The 17,155-nt window shown below is 39.8% G+C and overlaps 1 protein-coding gene across 2 annotated transcripts in view; it reads right to left on the bottom strand.

Moving 5' to 3' along the window:
• Positions 1 to 16,692, bottom strand: part of LOC101857890 (G patch domain-containing protein 11) — a 25,199-nt gene extending 8,507 nt beyond the window's left edge. Inside the window, exons 1-4 of one of the 2 annotated variants that reach the window (XM_005103304.3) lie at positions 16,497 to 16,692; positions 8,442 to 8,653; positions 3,383 to 3,624; positions 1,917 to 2,090 (exon numbers count right to left, since the gene is read on the bottom strand). In XM_005103304.3, the coding sequence (XP_005103361.1) occupies positions 1,917 to 2,090; positions 3,383 to 3,624; positions 8,442 to 8,653; positions 16,497 to 16,552 (684 nt within the window). In that variant the 5' untranslated portion in view covers positions 16,553 to 16,692. Of the gene's footprint in view, positions 1 to 1,916; positions 2,091 to 3,382; positions 3,625 to 8,441; positions 8,654 to 16,484 lie in introns of both variants that reach the window. The other variant, XM_005103305.2, reaches the window with a different exon arrangement.
• Between the last annotated feature and the right edge of the window lie 463 nt (positions 16,693 to 17,155).

Raw genomic sequence — 17,155 nt, 5'->3', positions numbered from 1 at the left:
TGTGTGTGTATGTGAGTGGGGTTTTTTTTGTGTGTGTGTGTGTGTGTGTGTATGTGCGTGTGGAACAGCTGCTAAAAATACACAGCTAGCTGTTTCTGTTGAGAGGGGAGGTTGGTATTTCACCGTCTTTGCCTTTTTCCATTTAAAAAAAATTATTATTTTGTCTCAGGTGCACCTCAAAGGACATTGACTTTAGACCTCTATGGCGTCGTAATTAGTTCCACTATTCCGAGTTTGTGTTCGAGCTTCGCATAATTTTCTAACAAAGATAAAGGAAAAAAAACCCAGACTGGAAGTACATTTCGACAGATGCGTGGTTGAGTCTTTTGTGTTCGACCTATCCATGTTATACATGTACTGTAGCCTTTAACCCTCTAAGCCCTTTCCACCAGTAGACCGGAGGCCCGTAAAGCTGCCCGTAAAGCTGCACGTATGCCCAGCCATTGGTACATCGGTGAGTAAGACCCTATCTCCAACCGAGCCCATCTGGGACAAAACGTGCACAGAAACAGTGTTTACTACACAGGACGCTACTGATTATTTTGAAGATCTTTCTGAATTAGATAGATGCTGGTACAAGTAATGACGAGGACTACCAGGAGTGGGATTGGGAAAATTGATTCTGACTATCTTATGAATGTTAGTAATACAGTCAAACCTGTGTAAGACGGCCACCCACTGTCAAGAATAAAAGTGACCATATAAGACAGGTGGCCGTCTTAGGCAGGACTGATCAAGACGAAGAAAACAAACCATTCCCAGGCGATTTCCCAATCGAAAGTAGTCGCATTGTTATTATTTTGTTGTTGTTGTTGTTGTTGGTTTGTATTTTGTTTGTAATTTATATTTTGTTGCTGATTTTGCATAAGGGTAACAATAAAACGAATCAGACAAGTAAGACCGAGTGCCATGTTAAAACAAACACATGGGTCGCCACCACTCGGAGAACGAGTGACGCTTCTGTAACAAGTTCATGTTGACGTTCTTTGTTACTTTGTTACAGACTGGGTAACACAGTGACCACTCTTCTCACTTACGATTTGTGTACGAGTTCTGGGCGGGGCTTATGGGTTATGAGGGATCACACGTTTACCTTGCCAGCAGCTGAAAATTGGTAGCTAACAACAACAAGTGATCGAATTATGACGGCTCCCCCACAACGCCAGGGGCCAATGCATAATCTATGACAAAACGTAATGGAGTCACTGAAGCGGCCGTCTAAGACAGGTGTTATTGCTTAGTGTGATAGGGGTTGTGTGTTAAAATAAGGTGGCTGCGGCCGCATTGGACAGTTGTCCGTTTTACACAGTTAAATTATATAGAAAAAACGCAAGGGGGGAAATGGAAAGTGGCCGTTTGTACAGGTGGCCGTCTTATAGAGGTGGCCGTCAGGGCAGGTTTGACTGTATATCGCTCAGGAGCTCAGGCAGAGGGGCACTGTAGCCTCAGGAGGTCAGGGCTCAAAGGGTAAATAGTGAAAATTCTAACTGGAACTTCAGAAGTTACACTAAGTTACAGTCAAGAGTACGTTTTCAGCCGAGTACGTTATTCCGATGTCTTACTGTAATACTCATTGTTTTGCGCTGCACCATACCCTTATGTATACCCTCTCATGTGCCCCCTCATTGTTTCATTGAGGTATTATGTAGGCCTATTATTGCGCGTTGATCGGCTCTTTAACCATAAATGCATTTTTACAGTATTTTTCATTGGTGTCAAAATACTGTGAAACTTTCATTAATTTCCATTTAATTCTTTTCTTATAACAACAGTTAATGGAGATCAATTCCATTTCATGGTGCCATGGAAAACCACATCATATGGAAGGTCATGGTAGGTTAGTTAACTTAAACCTTGCCCAAAGTCTGAGTTGGGTTATTATTGTAGCATGTTGATAATGTGTATATCCAACTCACAGAAAACTCTGTAACAGATTCTAATTCTTCATCTTCTTCTTCGTCATCATGACTAGCTGTGACTCTTGAACATGGGTCATTCATTGTTTCCTCTTCTTCTTGATCTTCGTCCCCAGAACGAGTAGCCAAACAAGATTGGGGCCAAAAAAAATCCTCATTGGGTTCAGCAAGTCCCTGACAGGAAAAAAATGTAATAATATTCAGGGCAGCACTTCAGTGAATTACTTAATCAAAAAGGACATAAAAACATCTTACTTGACAGTAAGGGCAACAAAAGAAAACAGGAAACCACTACTACCTTCTCCTGTTCTACAAAATTCCTTTAACAAAACATCTTAAATATATGAAACACATAAGAGGCTGACATCAAGACTACTATTAATGGAGACTGCAAGTAGCATGAGTAGTATTAGAGCAATAAGAAAAAAACATTTAAAAAAAGTTTTAGTAGAGGTTTTATGCCGCTCGCAACTGCATAAGGTCATATGAGCACCAAGGGGTGGATGTCAACAGAGAAGTCCTTACGGGGAATCAGGCTTACTCTGCTTACCTCTCTAGCTTCAACAGCACAAAGTCTGCTTCGACTATCAAGGCACTCCGGAAATAGCGGGTCACAAGAGTGTGACAAACATATAAAAGAAGTAGAGGCAAAATGACAATAGTAAGGATTAGGAAAGAAAAAGCAGCAGTTCCCCCATTGCAGTCAGGCATAGTTAAGAGCATGACATTGATGAATCAGACCATTTACAATTACAGTTTTACTGTGCATAAGAACATGGTTAATGTACTCCCTTCGGGAATGGCCTAAAGACACTTCAGTCAGTAACCCCCCCCCCCCCCCCCCCCCCGGGCGGTGTAAGAAGACAAAAAGAAGTGCAGAGGAACAGACGGCAAAACCAAAGACATTCCCACTTGAAGAAAACACCTGGGGAGATGAGCAAAAACTAAGGAGAGGGTTGTAACACTATCTTGACTTATATTCAAAATAAAAGCATTCAGGTAAAAAAGTTAAAAGATGACACCTTGAATTCTATGGAGGTTTAGCCAACCTTCAACTATTTAGAGGTTCTAACTATTACAGAGGTGAGCTGTGCCACTGATAACCTGATATTAAGTCAAGCAAACAGAAAACATGGAACACACATGACCTTTGAGGGAATCAAGCGCAGGAAAAAAGATACAAGAATGGGTGAAACTATGTTAAACAGAGGAAGAGCTTTAAAGATTTCAAAGAGGCCAACATCAAAAGCTGTGCACATGAACAAGGATGACAACAATGATTGCAACAACAATAAGAGAACCTTACTAAATAAAATTGGGAAAGGGCAACCTGAAAATTGCTCCAAAAACTTGTAAAATGAATTTCTCTGTCAAGATTCGTTACTTCCCATTCCCCTAAAATTATCTATCTTCTTGACATCTATCATTTAAGTTTAAAGTTTCACCAACTAATAAAAAGACAAGACCTCTTGCTGATCAAGCTGTAAACAGGCTTTCTGTGCAGTTCTGAGGTCCCTTTCCGCATTCCTCTCAGAATATCTGTCACTCATTCTGTGCAAAAACGAACTGGTTCTTGTTTCTTCAGTTTTCTGTCGCTTCGCTCTCCATCTGTCCATCTCAGCCACTTTTCTCTTTCTTTCTGTATCTCTTCCAAGGCCACCCCTGTCTGCTTTTACCTCTATTGATACAGGATCAACTCGGCCTTTCTCTGAAACAAAATTTGAGACATCAAAATTTATAAACATAGTTTAACTCCTTGTCTCTGGCAGGCAGCTCCCAGCAGCTCGCAGTCAGAACTGCTGTGTTGGTGACTCGCTATAATGCGGCTTGGGCACATTCTTTTATGACAACTTTGATGTCAAACACAGAATTCTACACTTATAGAAGCGGAACTCCCTCTTCGCGATCGCTGATTCGCTGTGAGGAATTGAAACTAAAACATGGCGGCCAATTGAGGGCATCTTTGGCTGCGCCGCACAGCGAGGTTTCGCGTTGCTATGCACGCTGATGCTAGTGGTAGGGCTTGGAAAACACCTTACATCAGTATTTTAAAACTTTCTTCGAAGAGGAAATATTGTGAAATAGTCTAGTACATTTTTATTGCCAACAATATGTCATAACTGGCAATGTTACAATGTTTTTGTGTTGTTTGTTTGGGTTTTTTTAAATGATGGGATGGGATCTAGATCTAGATCTACTAAAGATCTTCACACTCACAATACACTTAATAATAACACTAATTATGAACATTAATTCTGTTGGCAAAATATCTAGATATAGTCGTGATTAGTACTACTACGATAAAGGGGACGCTGACAGTAACATGCTCACTACAATTACATTGTCAATAAACTTTTAAGGCCATCCACAGCAAGCAAAAAAGAACAATATAACTTATAAGCCTTTTCTCCAATTTACTAGAAAGGGATCAATAAATTGAGCTTATATTGAGGAAATGTATTATTTCTCACTTTAAGAATTCATCTCTGTGTTTGCATCAGTGAAATATAGTGTGTACAGCATGCTTTGTTTAAAGTACGTGCGAGTCTAACAAATACAATAGATTGGAGAATGTGTCGGTTGCACATAAAATACATAGGCCTATTATACATGCTGCCAAAAACACAAAAATGCAGAAAAGGCCTAAAATATTGTTTTACACATAAAAGCCAAATATTGCAAAACAAAGTAAACAAGAGTGGAACTGGCATGTTTCCTGAATATAGTTCCAAAGTCATTTTTGTGTGTGTTGAGAGTGTGGTTTCTAATGCATGAATGATAGGCTCATTCAGATGTGATAATGAAGAAACTTGTGTCTACAGTCACAACAGAAAGAGTTCCATGGCGAGTGATCACTGGTCAAGGATTTCAGAGCTGTGTGCATTTTGAGAAATATCTCCATACCCTGAGATCACACGTCGAGGGGACGGGCTTGTCCCCCTGTAATCCCCGCACACAGTGAACAAACACATATTTTTGAACACGTATAAGAAAAAATAAGTGGTCTCTTGTTACGGATCAAATTGAAGTCTTGTTACAATTCAAGTAATTGATAAAAGCACGTATCGCAAGGCATCGGCTAACCCAGCACTATTACGCTATTTTATAAAAACATTTGTGTGATCTGGAATCTTTAATCTTTAATTTTTAATCCCCACACACAGTAAACAAAAACACATTCAAGAAAACGTATTAAAAAAATAAGTGGTCTCTTGTTAAGGATCAAATCGAAGTCCTGTTACAATTCAATTTATTGATAAAAGCGCGTATCGCAAGGCATCGGCTAACCTAGCACTATTACGCTATTTTATAAATACATTCATCAGATCTGGAATTTTTAATCTTTAATTTTTAACCCCTGCACACAGTAAACAAATTTGTTAACACACACTCATGAACACATATAAAAAAATAAGTGGTCTCTTGTTACGGATCAAATTGAAGTCCTGTTACAATTCAATAATTGATAATAGCGCACATTGCAATGCTTTGGCTAACCCAGCATTATATGCTATTTAATAAATACATTCGTCAGATCTAGAATCTTAAATTATAATCATAATTATATGTGCCCGCACTCGGGAAGGGAAAGTGAAAGGAATTGAAAATGCTTTCAAAAACAATTATGAAAGTAACATAATTAAAGTAGGACTACCTGTGCTTATAAAGGCCCAAAAAGGTGTATGGATGCGGAAATTAATGTTTCGGATGAAAATAATACGCTATCGACTACTACTGTAGCATGCGGTCAAAATTTTTTTTCCGCAACTTACTATCAAATATCTAGGCTACTGAACTATTGAACATCTAGATCTAGATTCTCCTACTTTTGCACAATGACTTAGATCTATTATTTTTTCAAACATTTGCACACATAGGTTCTATATTATTCTAGAAATTTCTTTAAAGAAAATTCTTTAACAAATACTAGCCCAATATTTTAAAAAAATCCCTGTCAATGGTTTCTACAGATTTTAAAAAGTTTACAGCTGGAGCTAAATCTCTTTTAAAATCAAGTCCGTCCTTTTTTTTCTACTTCTGCTAGCCACATAAAGCTAATTATTGAACGCATGTTTTGAGAACATTAATTAGATCTAGTGAAAAAATATGTTCACAGTAAAACAAATTTCTTGTACCAAGTTTGGCCACTAGGCCACATATGCGTATGCAAAATGTGTGTGGGAAGAGTGCTGTGAACAATCCCATCCGTGTTACGAATTTTTTCAGTTCTGTAGATTTTATATCAACTCTCTATGTCTGTTGTTGCACCCAAAAACACAACAATTTAAAACCTTAATTCCAATCTCCAGGTTGCACAGTGAATTCTGAAACTCAAAATTACAAAACTGGACAGTAAATGTTCCACTTTTCACTCGTTTGTAAAAGCCGCTCTGGCTTTAAAAGCTATAGGGTTACTTCCGAAAACAATAAATCTTGCCCTCAAGACGCCATTGTTTTCGGTCTTCAATTCCTCACAGGTCACGTGGTACAGTGCTCATTCTATAAGTGTAGAATTCTGTGATGTCAAATCACTTTTCCGCAATTGCCAAAAACAGGTTTCTTCTACCAAGAGTTCATTCATTAGCTGAAGAACTATCGAAATAGGTTCACTTGTTTTGATTTAATGAACAAGTTAGTGATATATATATATATGTGTCAGTTTTAGATATCGTACCTAAAGGGGACCCTGGCATAGTGGGTCTACCCCCCCACGGAGATTATCGAAGTCCTTCACATTTGGTTTGTGGATAGTGAAAAAGAACATTTCCTTATTTTATCAAATGTAGTTAAATCTTTTTCTTCTTCTGAAAATAGTAAAGTATGTTACCTAGTTTTTTTGTTCAGTTAAGCAAGAATTTGTTCTCAGAGATTTTTTTTCCAAGTTTAACTTTAACTCCTCCCAGACATACCACCAATATAGCGCGAGTCCACACCCCTTGTGGACATATCGGCAATGATGGGGTGCCTCAGTTTTGTTTCATTTTGACATGACCTGTCATTTATAAGTACACTATTGTTATTGAAAACTTGGAAAGAATTTGGGAAATGAAAACATCAAGTTTCACTTTGTCAAAGCGTCAGTTTGGCGATAAACGAGTGAATTCACACTTGCGGTCTTGCATCAACAGAACGCTGTAACCGGACTCAGAAAAAATATCACGACTGAAACAAAAATTTGAATATTGCTTTCAAATAAAAAGCCTGGCATTCAGAAATTTGTGGATTGTGCTGTTGGCTTCCATATATATGATTAGATAGCTATGCTAATTAATGTAAGTGTAATTTATTTTCCTCATCACCATCATCCATTCTAACCCTTGTAATGCATGCTTATGTTCAAAATTAAACCTCATTTACGTTTGAATGTATTCCTCATTCAATTCCCTTCAATTTGATAAATCTTATGTTACCTTTTGAGTGATGGCTCTGCTTATATCAAGTTATTTTGTACATCATCTGTATAGCCAAACCGAGCCCCAAGTTAATTACGTCTAGACCCCCCAAAATACTGCATCTGGAAAGAGTAAAAGTATTATTACCTTCCTTTTCCTTTGGACATACCAGTAATTATCAAAGCAGTTACTTAGAAAATTAATTATACAGTAGTCTCCGCCTAAGATCCCACCACTTACGATTCCGGTTCACTTAAGATCCGGCCGTTTTAAGAAAACAGAATTTAAACTATACAAAAGTCACCCCTAAGATCCCGCTCTGATTCACTCTGAAAGTGTACATTCGGCTAAGATAAAGCATTTCTGATAAAAATTTACTGAATAAAACCCTGGGCGAGCAAGGCCGATCAACCGAGAAGGAAAAGTTAAGATCAATGAACTGCCTGTTACGTCAAAGATCAGCCACTCTCGTGAATGTGATCACATAAGCGTTGTAAAACTCGATGAAACAGTACAATGTTTGCCCCAGATGGGATCAAACCAATGTGTGAACTGACCGACGCGTTTGTTTTCCCCAAACATCGCACTAGCATCTCTGCTCTCCACCTAAACTTACATAACCTCGTTCCAGGCGGGATCACATCGAACTGTGAACTCTTCCCTGACCATCACAGCAGTTTCTCGAATTTGCGAAACGACTGAATTTTAATTGGCGTGGTCACAACGCAATGGTGGGTAACGACAAAGGCGGAGGAACTCGATCAGAGATGGAAAGCTATAAATTTTTTACAGGTAAAGGGGAGGTGTAACTGGATAAGCTTAGATCTTGAGACTTACTTTTGGATAATAAGTGAAAACGGCACGCCTCATGCCACTATGCACTGTGATAGGTCATCAAGGTTAACTAGTCTTTGCTTGCCAAATGTCATTAACCCACCCAGGGGTCAAGTCAGTTCATTTTAGAGGGAAGGGAGACCATTTTACCGATTGTGAGCCTTAACATAGGTCACCATAGATTCTTCCCTGGGTTTGTCGGCTAAGATCCCAGTTCACCTAAGATCCCGCATTTTCCTTGCTCCCGAGCACCGGGATCTTAGGCGGAGACTACTGTATTGTGCAAAATATTTCTTACCTTGTTTACCAATACCCATTCCGGGCTTATATCCCATTTTCTGTAACAAAGCAAAGCCTTTATTGTCCGATGATAAGCTTGTCTGTAGTCCTTTCTCACGGTGCATCATCTCCAATTTCTTTTTGCCAATGATTGGATTGGCCACTTTGTTGGGTTTACTCAATGCCTTATCCTGAGTTTTCTTTGAACCTAGACCAGGCCTAGTGTCATTTCTGAAATGAAATGCAACAAAATGTTTTGGGATGAAACTTTTGAGCTTGCACAGGCAGTTGACCAACAACAGTAAACCTCACATTCAAAATATTTGTCCTAGAGAAAACAAAGTCCAACTTAAGAATGCACTCCAGATTAATGATTAATAATTCTATGGGGACATCAGCCACTGAAGCATAAGGTTGCAATGTTACAGTGGAAGCAAATACCGGTTTTATTTGTATTCCCCTTTATTGCTGCCCTAAATACAATACATTTTGAGTTTCAAAACACCTTGGATTTTTTACCCCTCAATATCAACATGAACATATAGGACCTAAGACTCTCTCTTGCCCTTTTTAAAAACTCCCAGAGGAGCGTTAAAACTCCCAGAGGAGCGTTTTCCTTATTCCACGTCAAAGCCTGTCTGATGATGCTTGTCGGGGGTCTCCTCAGGGTGTGCCCAATCCATTTCTTCACCTTCATGTCTTCCTTTTCTGGCCTTTGTCATGTTCTTTCCCACAGATGAGCATTTTATGACTGGATCGTGCCACTTGATCCCCACTATCCTTCTTAGACATCTATTTATGAAGCTCGGCAGTTTCCTTGTTGCTGCTGCTGTGAGCCTCCATGTCTCTGAACTATACAGTAGAACAGTTTTCACGTTTGTTTTGAAGATCCTCAGCTTGGTGTTCAATCCCTGCTTCTTAGACATCCATATATTCTTAAGGATGATGAATACTGCTCTTGCCTTTTGGATTCTGACCTTGATGTCTTCGTCTCTTCCCCCTGCCTTGTTGATGACACTTCCCAGGTAGGTGACGGATTCAACATCCGCCAATAGTGCCCCTTGCGGTGTGATAGGAAAGTCCGCTGCATTCATTCAAAGAACTTTTGTTTCATCCGTGTGAATATGGATTCCAACACTACGAGAGAAGATCCTGAGGCGATCTGTCTTCTGTTGCATCTGGGCTGGACGGTGAGAAAGAAGGGCCAAGTCGTCGGCAAAGTCAAAGTCTTCCAATTGACTGGAAAGGGTCCACTGAATGCCACTGCTTTATCCCGATGTTGTCTGTCTCATTACCCAATCCATTGCTAATAAAAAGAGAAAAGGCGATAGCAGGCATCCCTGTCTCACTCCTGTTTTCAATTCAAACGATGCCCTCCAAGTAAGACACTGCAGCTCATTCCCTCATACATCTTCTTGATCAATCTCATGAACTTGTCAGGTACTCCGTAGTGGCGCATGAGCTTCCATATTGACTCCCTATCTAGGCTGTCAAAAGCTTTCTCATAGTCAACAAAGTTAACATACAGAGAAGAGTTCCACTCTGTGGACGGCTCCACTATTATCCTCAAAGTTGCAATCTGATCTGTATATGATCTCTTTTTAGGAAATCCTGCCTGTTCCTCTCTTAGTTTTACATCCACGACTTCCTTCAGTCTATCCAGTAAGGTACGACTTAAGATCTTCCCAGGAAGGGACAACAGCGTGATTCCTCTGTAGTTTTTACACTCATGCAGGTCTCCTTTCTTGGGTAGTTTCACAAGCAATCCCTCTCTCCAATCCTGGGGAAATTCTTCGGCATCCCATAGCTTGCCAATAATTCCGTGAAGAATCCCTGCCGCAGTGTCGATATCCGCCTTGAGAACTTCTGGTGGAATTTTATCCTAGTCGACAGCCTGCCTGCTTTTTGGTGTCTTATATAGCCTCCTTGATCTCTAAATTGGGCTTTTCTTCACTCACCTCCAGATCAATCTCTGCTGGTGGAATGTCAAACTGTTTTTCTGGCCTTGGCCTGTTCAATAACTGTTTGACATGCTCCTTCCAGCGTTCTTTCTGTTCGTCTGGATTTGTGAGAAGCTTTCCCTCTTTATCCTTAACTGGGACATCTGCGTTCCTGTATCTGCCTGCAAGTTTCTTGGTGGTTTCATACAGTCCTCTCATGTTTCCTGCCCCTGCTGCTTCCTCTGCTGTTGACTTTTACATTCTTCATGGCTTTGGTGTATTCTTCTTGGGCCTTTGCTTTGGCTGTTCTTGTCTTGCTCCTGTTTTCCTGATCCTCTTTCTTTTTCCTGTCTTCTATCTTCCTCAGAGTGGTGGCAGATATCCACGACTTGTGCTCACGTTTCCGTTTCCCCAGTACCTCTTGACACACACAGTGGTCCAGCCTTCTTTTATTACCTCCCATGTTTCTTCCCCGCTGCTATCCTCGCCTAGTGTTTCCAAAGCTTAGAACCTGTTCTTAACTGCTACATAAACTTCTTTCTTGACGATGGCTCTCTCAGAAATTCCGCGTCTTACAGGCACCTATGATTGACAGTCCCCTGTCTTTGCTTTAGTTTTAGTCAGATTGTTGAAATGAGCAGATGACGGTCAGAAGCTACGTCTGCACCCCTGTAAACTCTAAAATCCCTTATTGATCTCTTGAATTTCATGTTGACGCATATGTGGTCAATCTGGTTTTCACTTTGTTGTTCTGGAGACATCCATGTTGCTGTGTGTATCTGTTTATGTGGAAAAACAGTTCCTCTTATCATGAGCCCACTTATTGCACATATTCCCACAAATAGTTCTCCAGAGAAGTATGTAACAACACAGACACTGGACTCACTGGTGCATTATTTAAAAATGATAATATTTATCAAGTTCAAGAAATGATAGTACAGTAAAAAATTCGTGGTGCAACTTATCCTCAAATATATTTGGTTAACGGGTGAATCAGCATCTCCCATACTTTGCACAGCAGTTTATTAATTCGTTTTAGTTTAATCATATTTTCCCACAACTGAGTCTAGATTAAAAAACTTCTGCATAAATATAGTAAGACAAAATGCTACAAATCTCCATTATTTTGCATTCACATAGCACTCATCACAGCTCACCAATGACACATTTTTGTGGCAAAACTTGCAACAAAAAATTAACTATACTGTGAACACTAGTTTTGCACTAAAGGTTCTCAAAACATGCGTTCAATAAGCATAGTATCCCAATTAGAATAAAGGACAGACTTGCTTTCAAAAGGAAAAAGCCATATATATTGCCCCAGTTCAAGGGATGCAAACCTTTTAAAATCTGTACAAAACTACCCATATTGTGATTGTATATTAGTACATTATATTAAGGAATTTTGTAGATAAAGCCGACAGGTGTTAACAAAAATTCTGATCTGTAAGACAATAATAAATGATATTGTACTTTTCCTCCCGTCTCACACATAGGCCCAGCTACTGGGTGTCCTTTTCTCAGTGCTTCCACCAGCTGAAGCTGAAAAGTAAGGATAATTCTGCCGGGGGTCCAGGGACAGGGCCCCAAAGAGATTGAAATTTAGTACTTTTAGAGGGTTGAAAATGGCATTTGGGAGCCAGTTTGAAGAGATTGCCAACAACCCATAATGCCTATTTTTTCACCAAGATTTTGTCTTGTTTGATTTCTTCACCAACATATCTTTCCATTGCTGGCAATGTTTAAAAGCAGGTTCCCCTTCCATTGCTACTATGATTCAATTAATTTGTGATCGCACCATTGATAGAAGGCAACCCTGGGAATAATGAATAGATCTTCACAATACAGTTACCCAGCGTGTATACCATAATTTTTCTCAATTTTCACGTCTGAATGTCGCATGTCACAACCTTGAAACACCACTTCGAATAATTCTTGAATTTAGTAGTTTTAGCACAAATTTCTTTCATCTCGGCCCTTATCGCGTTCCTGTGCCGTAGAATCTTCGTATAATTTCTCGAGATCTAGACAATAAATTTGCAAAAAAGTTTCTTTCTGACAGTAATTTTCTGTCTGAGATCACAACTTAATATACTTGATCAACGCGCAGATTTTCCAGCCGCGGCAACAATCCGAAGATAGACAGACGGAATGAGGGAATGATAGAAAGGAGGAAAGTGGCACAAAAAATTCTACAGATTTTAATCAATCTGAAGGTAAAAAATGTACTGTCGACCAACCAGCAATGAATGCATGGGGCATAGCGGAATAATGGCTGATTGCAGGAAATGAGCAATCTGACAGGTTTCTATAACATAAACTATTGCCGAGAGAATTACCATAAATATTCGTAAACTTATACAAGACGATACGAAGGTGAGTACGGATCTTTTGCTACGGAATTTCAGTAGTCCTACGCTGTCGCAGATTTTTATGGAGGGAGTTAATAATTTCTGTTAAAATACGGAAGAGTGGAAGCACTGCTTTCTACTATATATTGATGCGTTGAACACAACTATCGACGTCATTTCTGTTGCAAATTTAATTTTTGAAATATTTGAAGGTTTTTAATTTCAATAGAGCTACCAGGTGGCCAGAAAAAAGGCTCGTCCAAAAGAACGCCTATAAAACAGTTATAGAATAAAGGTGCAATCCCCAAATTTGCAGAAACTTGGAATATCCATCCAAATTTATTTTGTATTACTAACAACAGAATATGACAGCCACTTACAAAGTTACAAGATATCGTCCAGATACCACAATTTTGAGTAAATCCCACTCTCTGCGTGAAATTTGATGCCAGAGCTGTTCTGGGCTGGATGATTACCCGTTGACACTGCTCAGGGGAAATCTCTCTTGCGCCTCCCATGATGGTTTACTCTTAAGCCTTTGATACTTTCAAAAATTTTCCCAATCCTTCAACAAAAACTCCTAATGGTGAATGTCCAGTGGACTCAAGTCCTGGTCATTTGGGGTCCAGTTGTGCTCAGTTGGACTGACTGTCCCGTAATCAGAATGGTTGTTGACCCAACTCAGAACTGCTCTGGTGTCATGTGGAGCTGTTCTACCTTGCCGAAAGTGCTGGTTCTTTTTCTCTTCATCATCAACTAATAGTCCCAAGCTCCCCTAGAACCCTGTAAGATGACGAGGTAGGCCTATTGGTCAGAGTTCACCAAATCACGGACCACTGCAACCTTTTCAGGAGTGCTTTGTTTTTATAGGCTGCCTCATGTGTTACTCAGGGCTTAGAATTCTAGTCCTTATTTCTATGGACTGAAACCTTTTAAAATTTGCAGCCCATTACCAAATGGACCTTTTACCAAATGGACCTTTTTTTGGAAAGCTATGCTTTATTACAGATATCCATCCCGTATTCCCAAGCAAATAATGCATCATGCATGAGTTGATTTGGGAGATTTTGTTTGCTGATAGGTCTAAACTGTAAAAAGCAAGTTGTACAAGAGTGAACTGATTTATCATCTTTCTGTTGTGCAACAGCAATTAATTTCTTTTTAAACATACTCTGAATGTATTTTCTACTTGTCGGTCAGTTTTGATGTCAATTGAGTCATGAAATATAATATAAACAAGAAAGTTATTAACATTTATTTGAACAAACTTTTTTCTCTGGCAGGCTGATCACAAAAAATGGGACTAAACTTAATTGAGTAGTAATTACAAAGCTTTGGACCAATTGGGGCCTTAAGTAAAAAAAATATTCATGGGGGTTACAGGGAGGCAGACTTTTTAAAATCCAAAATTTGATATTTTACACCGCTAGGTTCGATATTTTCTTGAAAATAATTTGTGTCACTATGCGTTGGAATCAAGCGCTCATCAATTTTTGGGCGAGTATGGAGTTATTTGGTATCAGCTTAAAGTTTAACTCTTGTCCTGCATCTGTGCTGGAATGCGAATCTTATCAGTAACCGATTACTTCGAACGTTCCGGGCAGGCCGCTGAGGCCACTCAGTGTGTACTGTTGGCATATAGCGAGCAGGCCTGGAAACGTGTGATTTCGCCATGAATACCGTGGGAGTATGATAATTGATGATGAAAATAACGCTCTATCTTTTATAGCTTTCTATTTATAAAGTGTTACGAACACATGAATAACCCCCTCTCATAAGCTGATAAGACATTACGAGTAGTTACTCCCATTCGAATAACCTTTTTAGACGCTCCTGTTGTTATGAATGATCTGGGGTTCGAAAGGGGATAATAAAGGTCAATTTCCGAATGTTTTGCACTCAAATATTTCTTTTTACCAGCACAATGGTATTCAAAATTATCAAACAAGCTTATTTTTTATCAGGTAGATCTAGTATCATTTCATACAAAATCAAGCTCATTTGAAAGATTTTGTATAGAAAAATGGAAGTTTTGTTTCCTAACTATCCTTTCGAGCTCCTCATGTTTAAGTGGGTCAATTTGTTCTAATTTCATTGGACAAACATCTAGAGCTACTAACTTGGCGTGTTTCGAATGAGACGTATGCCTCGGTTATGAACCAACCCAGGGGGTTCTAGAAGTAGGCCACAAACGCACACAAACTCTAAGAAGACCGACGCACACACACTTGAGCTGCGTGAAGGCGGGTCAGACCCAGGACCCGGACGGAAAGGAGATGATGCTTAGCGCGCATGTGCTGAGCCAGGGGCCGGACTGGACAATAATATTAGCAAAACACTGCCTTAGCCGCATTCCTTTCATTCGTGAGCTGTGGACCAGGCCAGGGGGGTCGGTGTCGTCCCCTTGTAGTTGCTGTCGCCTGTGGATACACTCGTACATTCTTCCTTTCACCTGCTCTGTCACTCACACAGTCTCTCCATCCACAGCTCAGCTCGTCATCATACGTTCAAAAGTTGCCCACTGATCATGTTTAGTTAGTGTGTGTATAAGTTTGTGTGTGTACATGTGCATGATGGTGGTGGGTGTGTGGTGGGTGTTACAGAAGGTTCTCTGTAGGCGGGCTTGCCATGCGGTGTTCCTTCCTAGTTCCCAGACCAGAGGCAGAATGAAAGTTGGTGCCAAACTCTCGCAATAAATAGGCAAAAAAATCACTAGACCAGAAGCCGGAAACCGTTCGGAGAAATAAAGATCGGCACTATTTCTCCGAACGTTCGGAGAAATAGTCACTTCGTTAATATTTTGCAGTTGTTAGGTTTGATATATCTTAGCTCGCCGCGCATCAAATATGTATAGATCTAGTTCTAGATTCTAGTCTAGAGATCTAGATCTAGATGTAGGTCAGGCTCAAATAAGGGGGTAGGGAACTACCGAAAAAGCACCGATTTATGTGCAGTAGTGAAAGTAAAAATTTAACAAACAAATTGATACTAGACTAGATCTAGATTCTATAGATCTAGAATCTAGGGAAGGACTTCCGTAACGAGCGACCACCCCATCAAACACAATAAAGAAGAGGCCTAGATCTAGACCTAACCCTAACCCTACCCTTACCCCAAGCCCTCAATTCTGCTCTGTCTCATAGTGGTCGCTCGTTAAGGAAGTCCTCCCGAATCTAGACCTAGATATAGATCTTGATCTAGAGCTAGATCTAGATATATAGATCTAGATCTAGATCTAGATCTAGCCTAGGCCATAGATCTACTAGAAGAGGTGATCTTGTAGTTCCGTTCGTTTAAGTCCACGACCCATTTGTTTACATCCAGAGAAGAAATCTAGAAGTCTTGATGACCAAATACTCTCTTTGAAATAGGCTGCACAAAGAGCAGGGATGCAACCTAACTTTAAAACATCACATTAGGAAAACATTCAGGGGGGCATGCCCCCCTGAACCCCCCAACCTCCATATTTTTATTAGGTCAGGGGGCCAACAAGCCCCCCTGAAACCCCCCATCTCTTGACTTTAACGAACGAAACTACAAAATCGCCCTGGAAGAACCTAGATTCTAGGTCTACCTTGAGCCAAGAAGGCGCTGAAACTTTCCGAAATCACAAAAGAGTTCCCCTACCGGGTCTGTATACTTTGTGACTTTGTTCCCGGTTACCGGGTCTGTATACACTCCCTTGTAAAAAGCTGGAGACTGGAGACTGGAGAGTCTATGTGACTCTATGATCGACAGTTAATTAAGTCGCCGTCACGAATTTTTGCTCACACTAAATCTCACTTCTCTAAAGCTTTGAGAAAGGCATCGGACATGTAGTCTTCTTCATCACTCGACATCGTGTTCCCTGAATTTCGGAAATCTGGTGTGAGTGTGAAAACAGCGTCTAGGAAGGCACAATTCAAAGGCGTCAAACTCAAATGTTGCCCAAGCCACAGTCAGTCAGTCACAGGTGAAACCAGAAGCTGAACCTGAAAGCCTTCTCTAGATCTATAGAGGAGGAGAGGTAGATTGTAAACAAAGCACTCAAAATACAATATAACTGCTAGCGACTTTATAGAGTCTCTGCTTGAATATTAATAATAATCATAATTATACTTATAATTATAATTATAGTAATACATGTAATAATACATTTATGATCACGGTTATGATTATAATAATTATACTTATAATTATAATTATAATAATAATAGTAAAGGTAAGGCAAACACATATATGATCGAGACGTTTCATAACACCCCACTGAAAAGAAAAGAAAGGCACACAGTTCGACTTTATATCAACACATTGATTAAAATCCACTACTGCAATAAAACGGTTTAAAATTGACATAAAAATGCAGGCCAGCAAACGGGCACTCAGTGTATAGCGCTGTGAACAGTTGGTGAATGTTGAATAGCTAAAGTTAGGGATGGGCTTCTTATCATATAATATAAGGG

This window comes from Aplysia californica, unplaced genomic scaffold (assembly GCF_000002075.1).
Source record: "Aplysia californica isolate F4 #8 unplaced genomic scaffold, AplCal3.0 scaffold00367, whole genome shotgun sequence".
NCBI classification, from domain to species: domain Eukaryota; kingdom Metazoa; phylum Mollusca; class Gastropoda; order Aplysiida; family Aplysiidae; genus Aplysia; species Aplysia californica.
The sequence above is the reverse complement of the archived record's forward strand: the minus strand, read 5'-3'. Positions and strand labels throughout refer to the sequence as shown.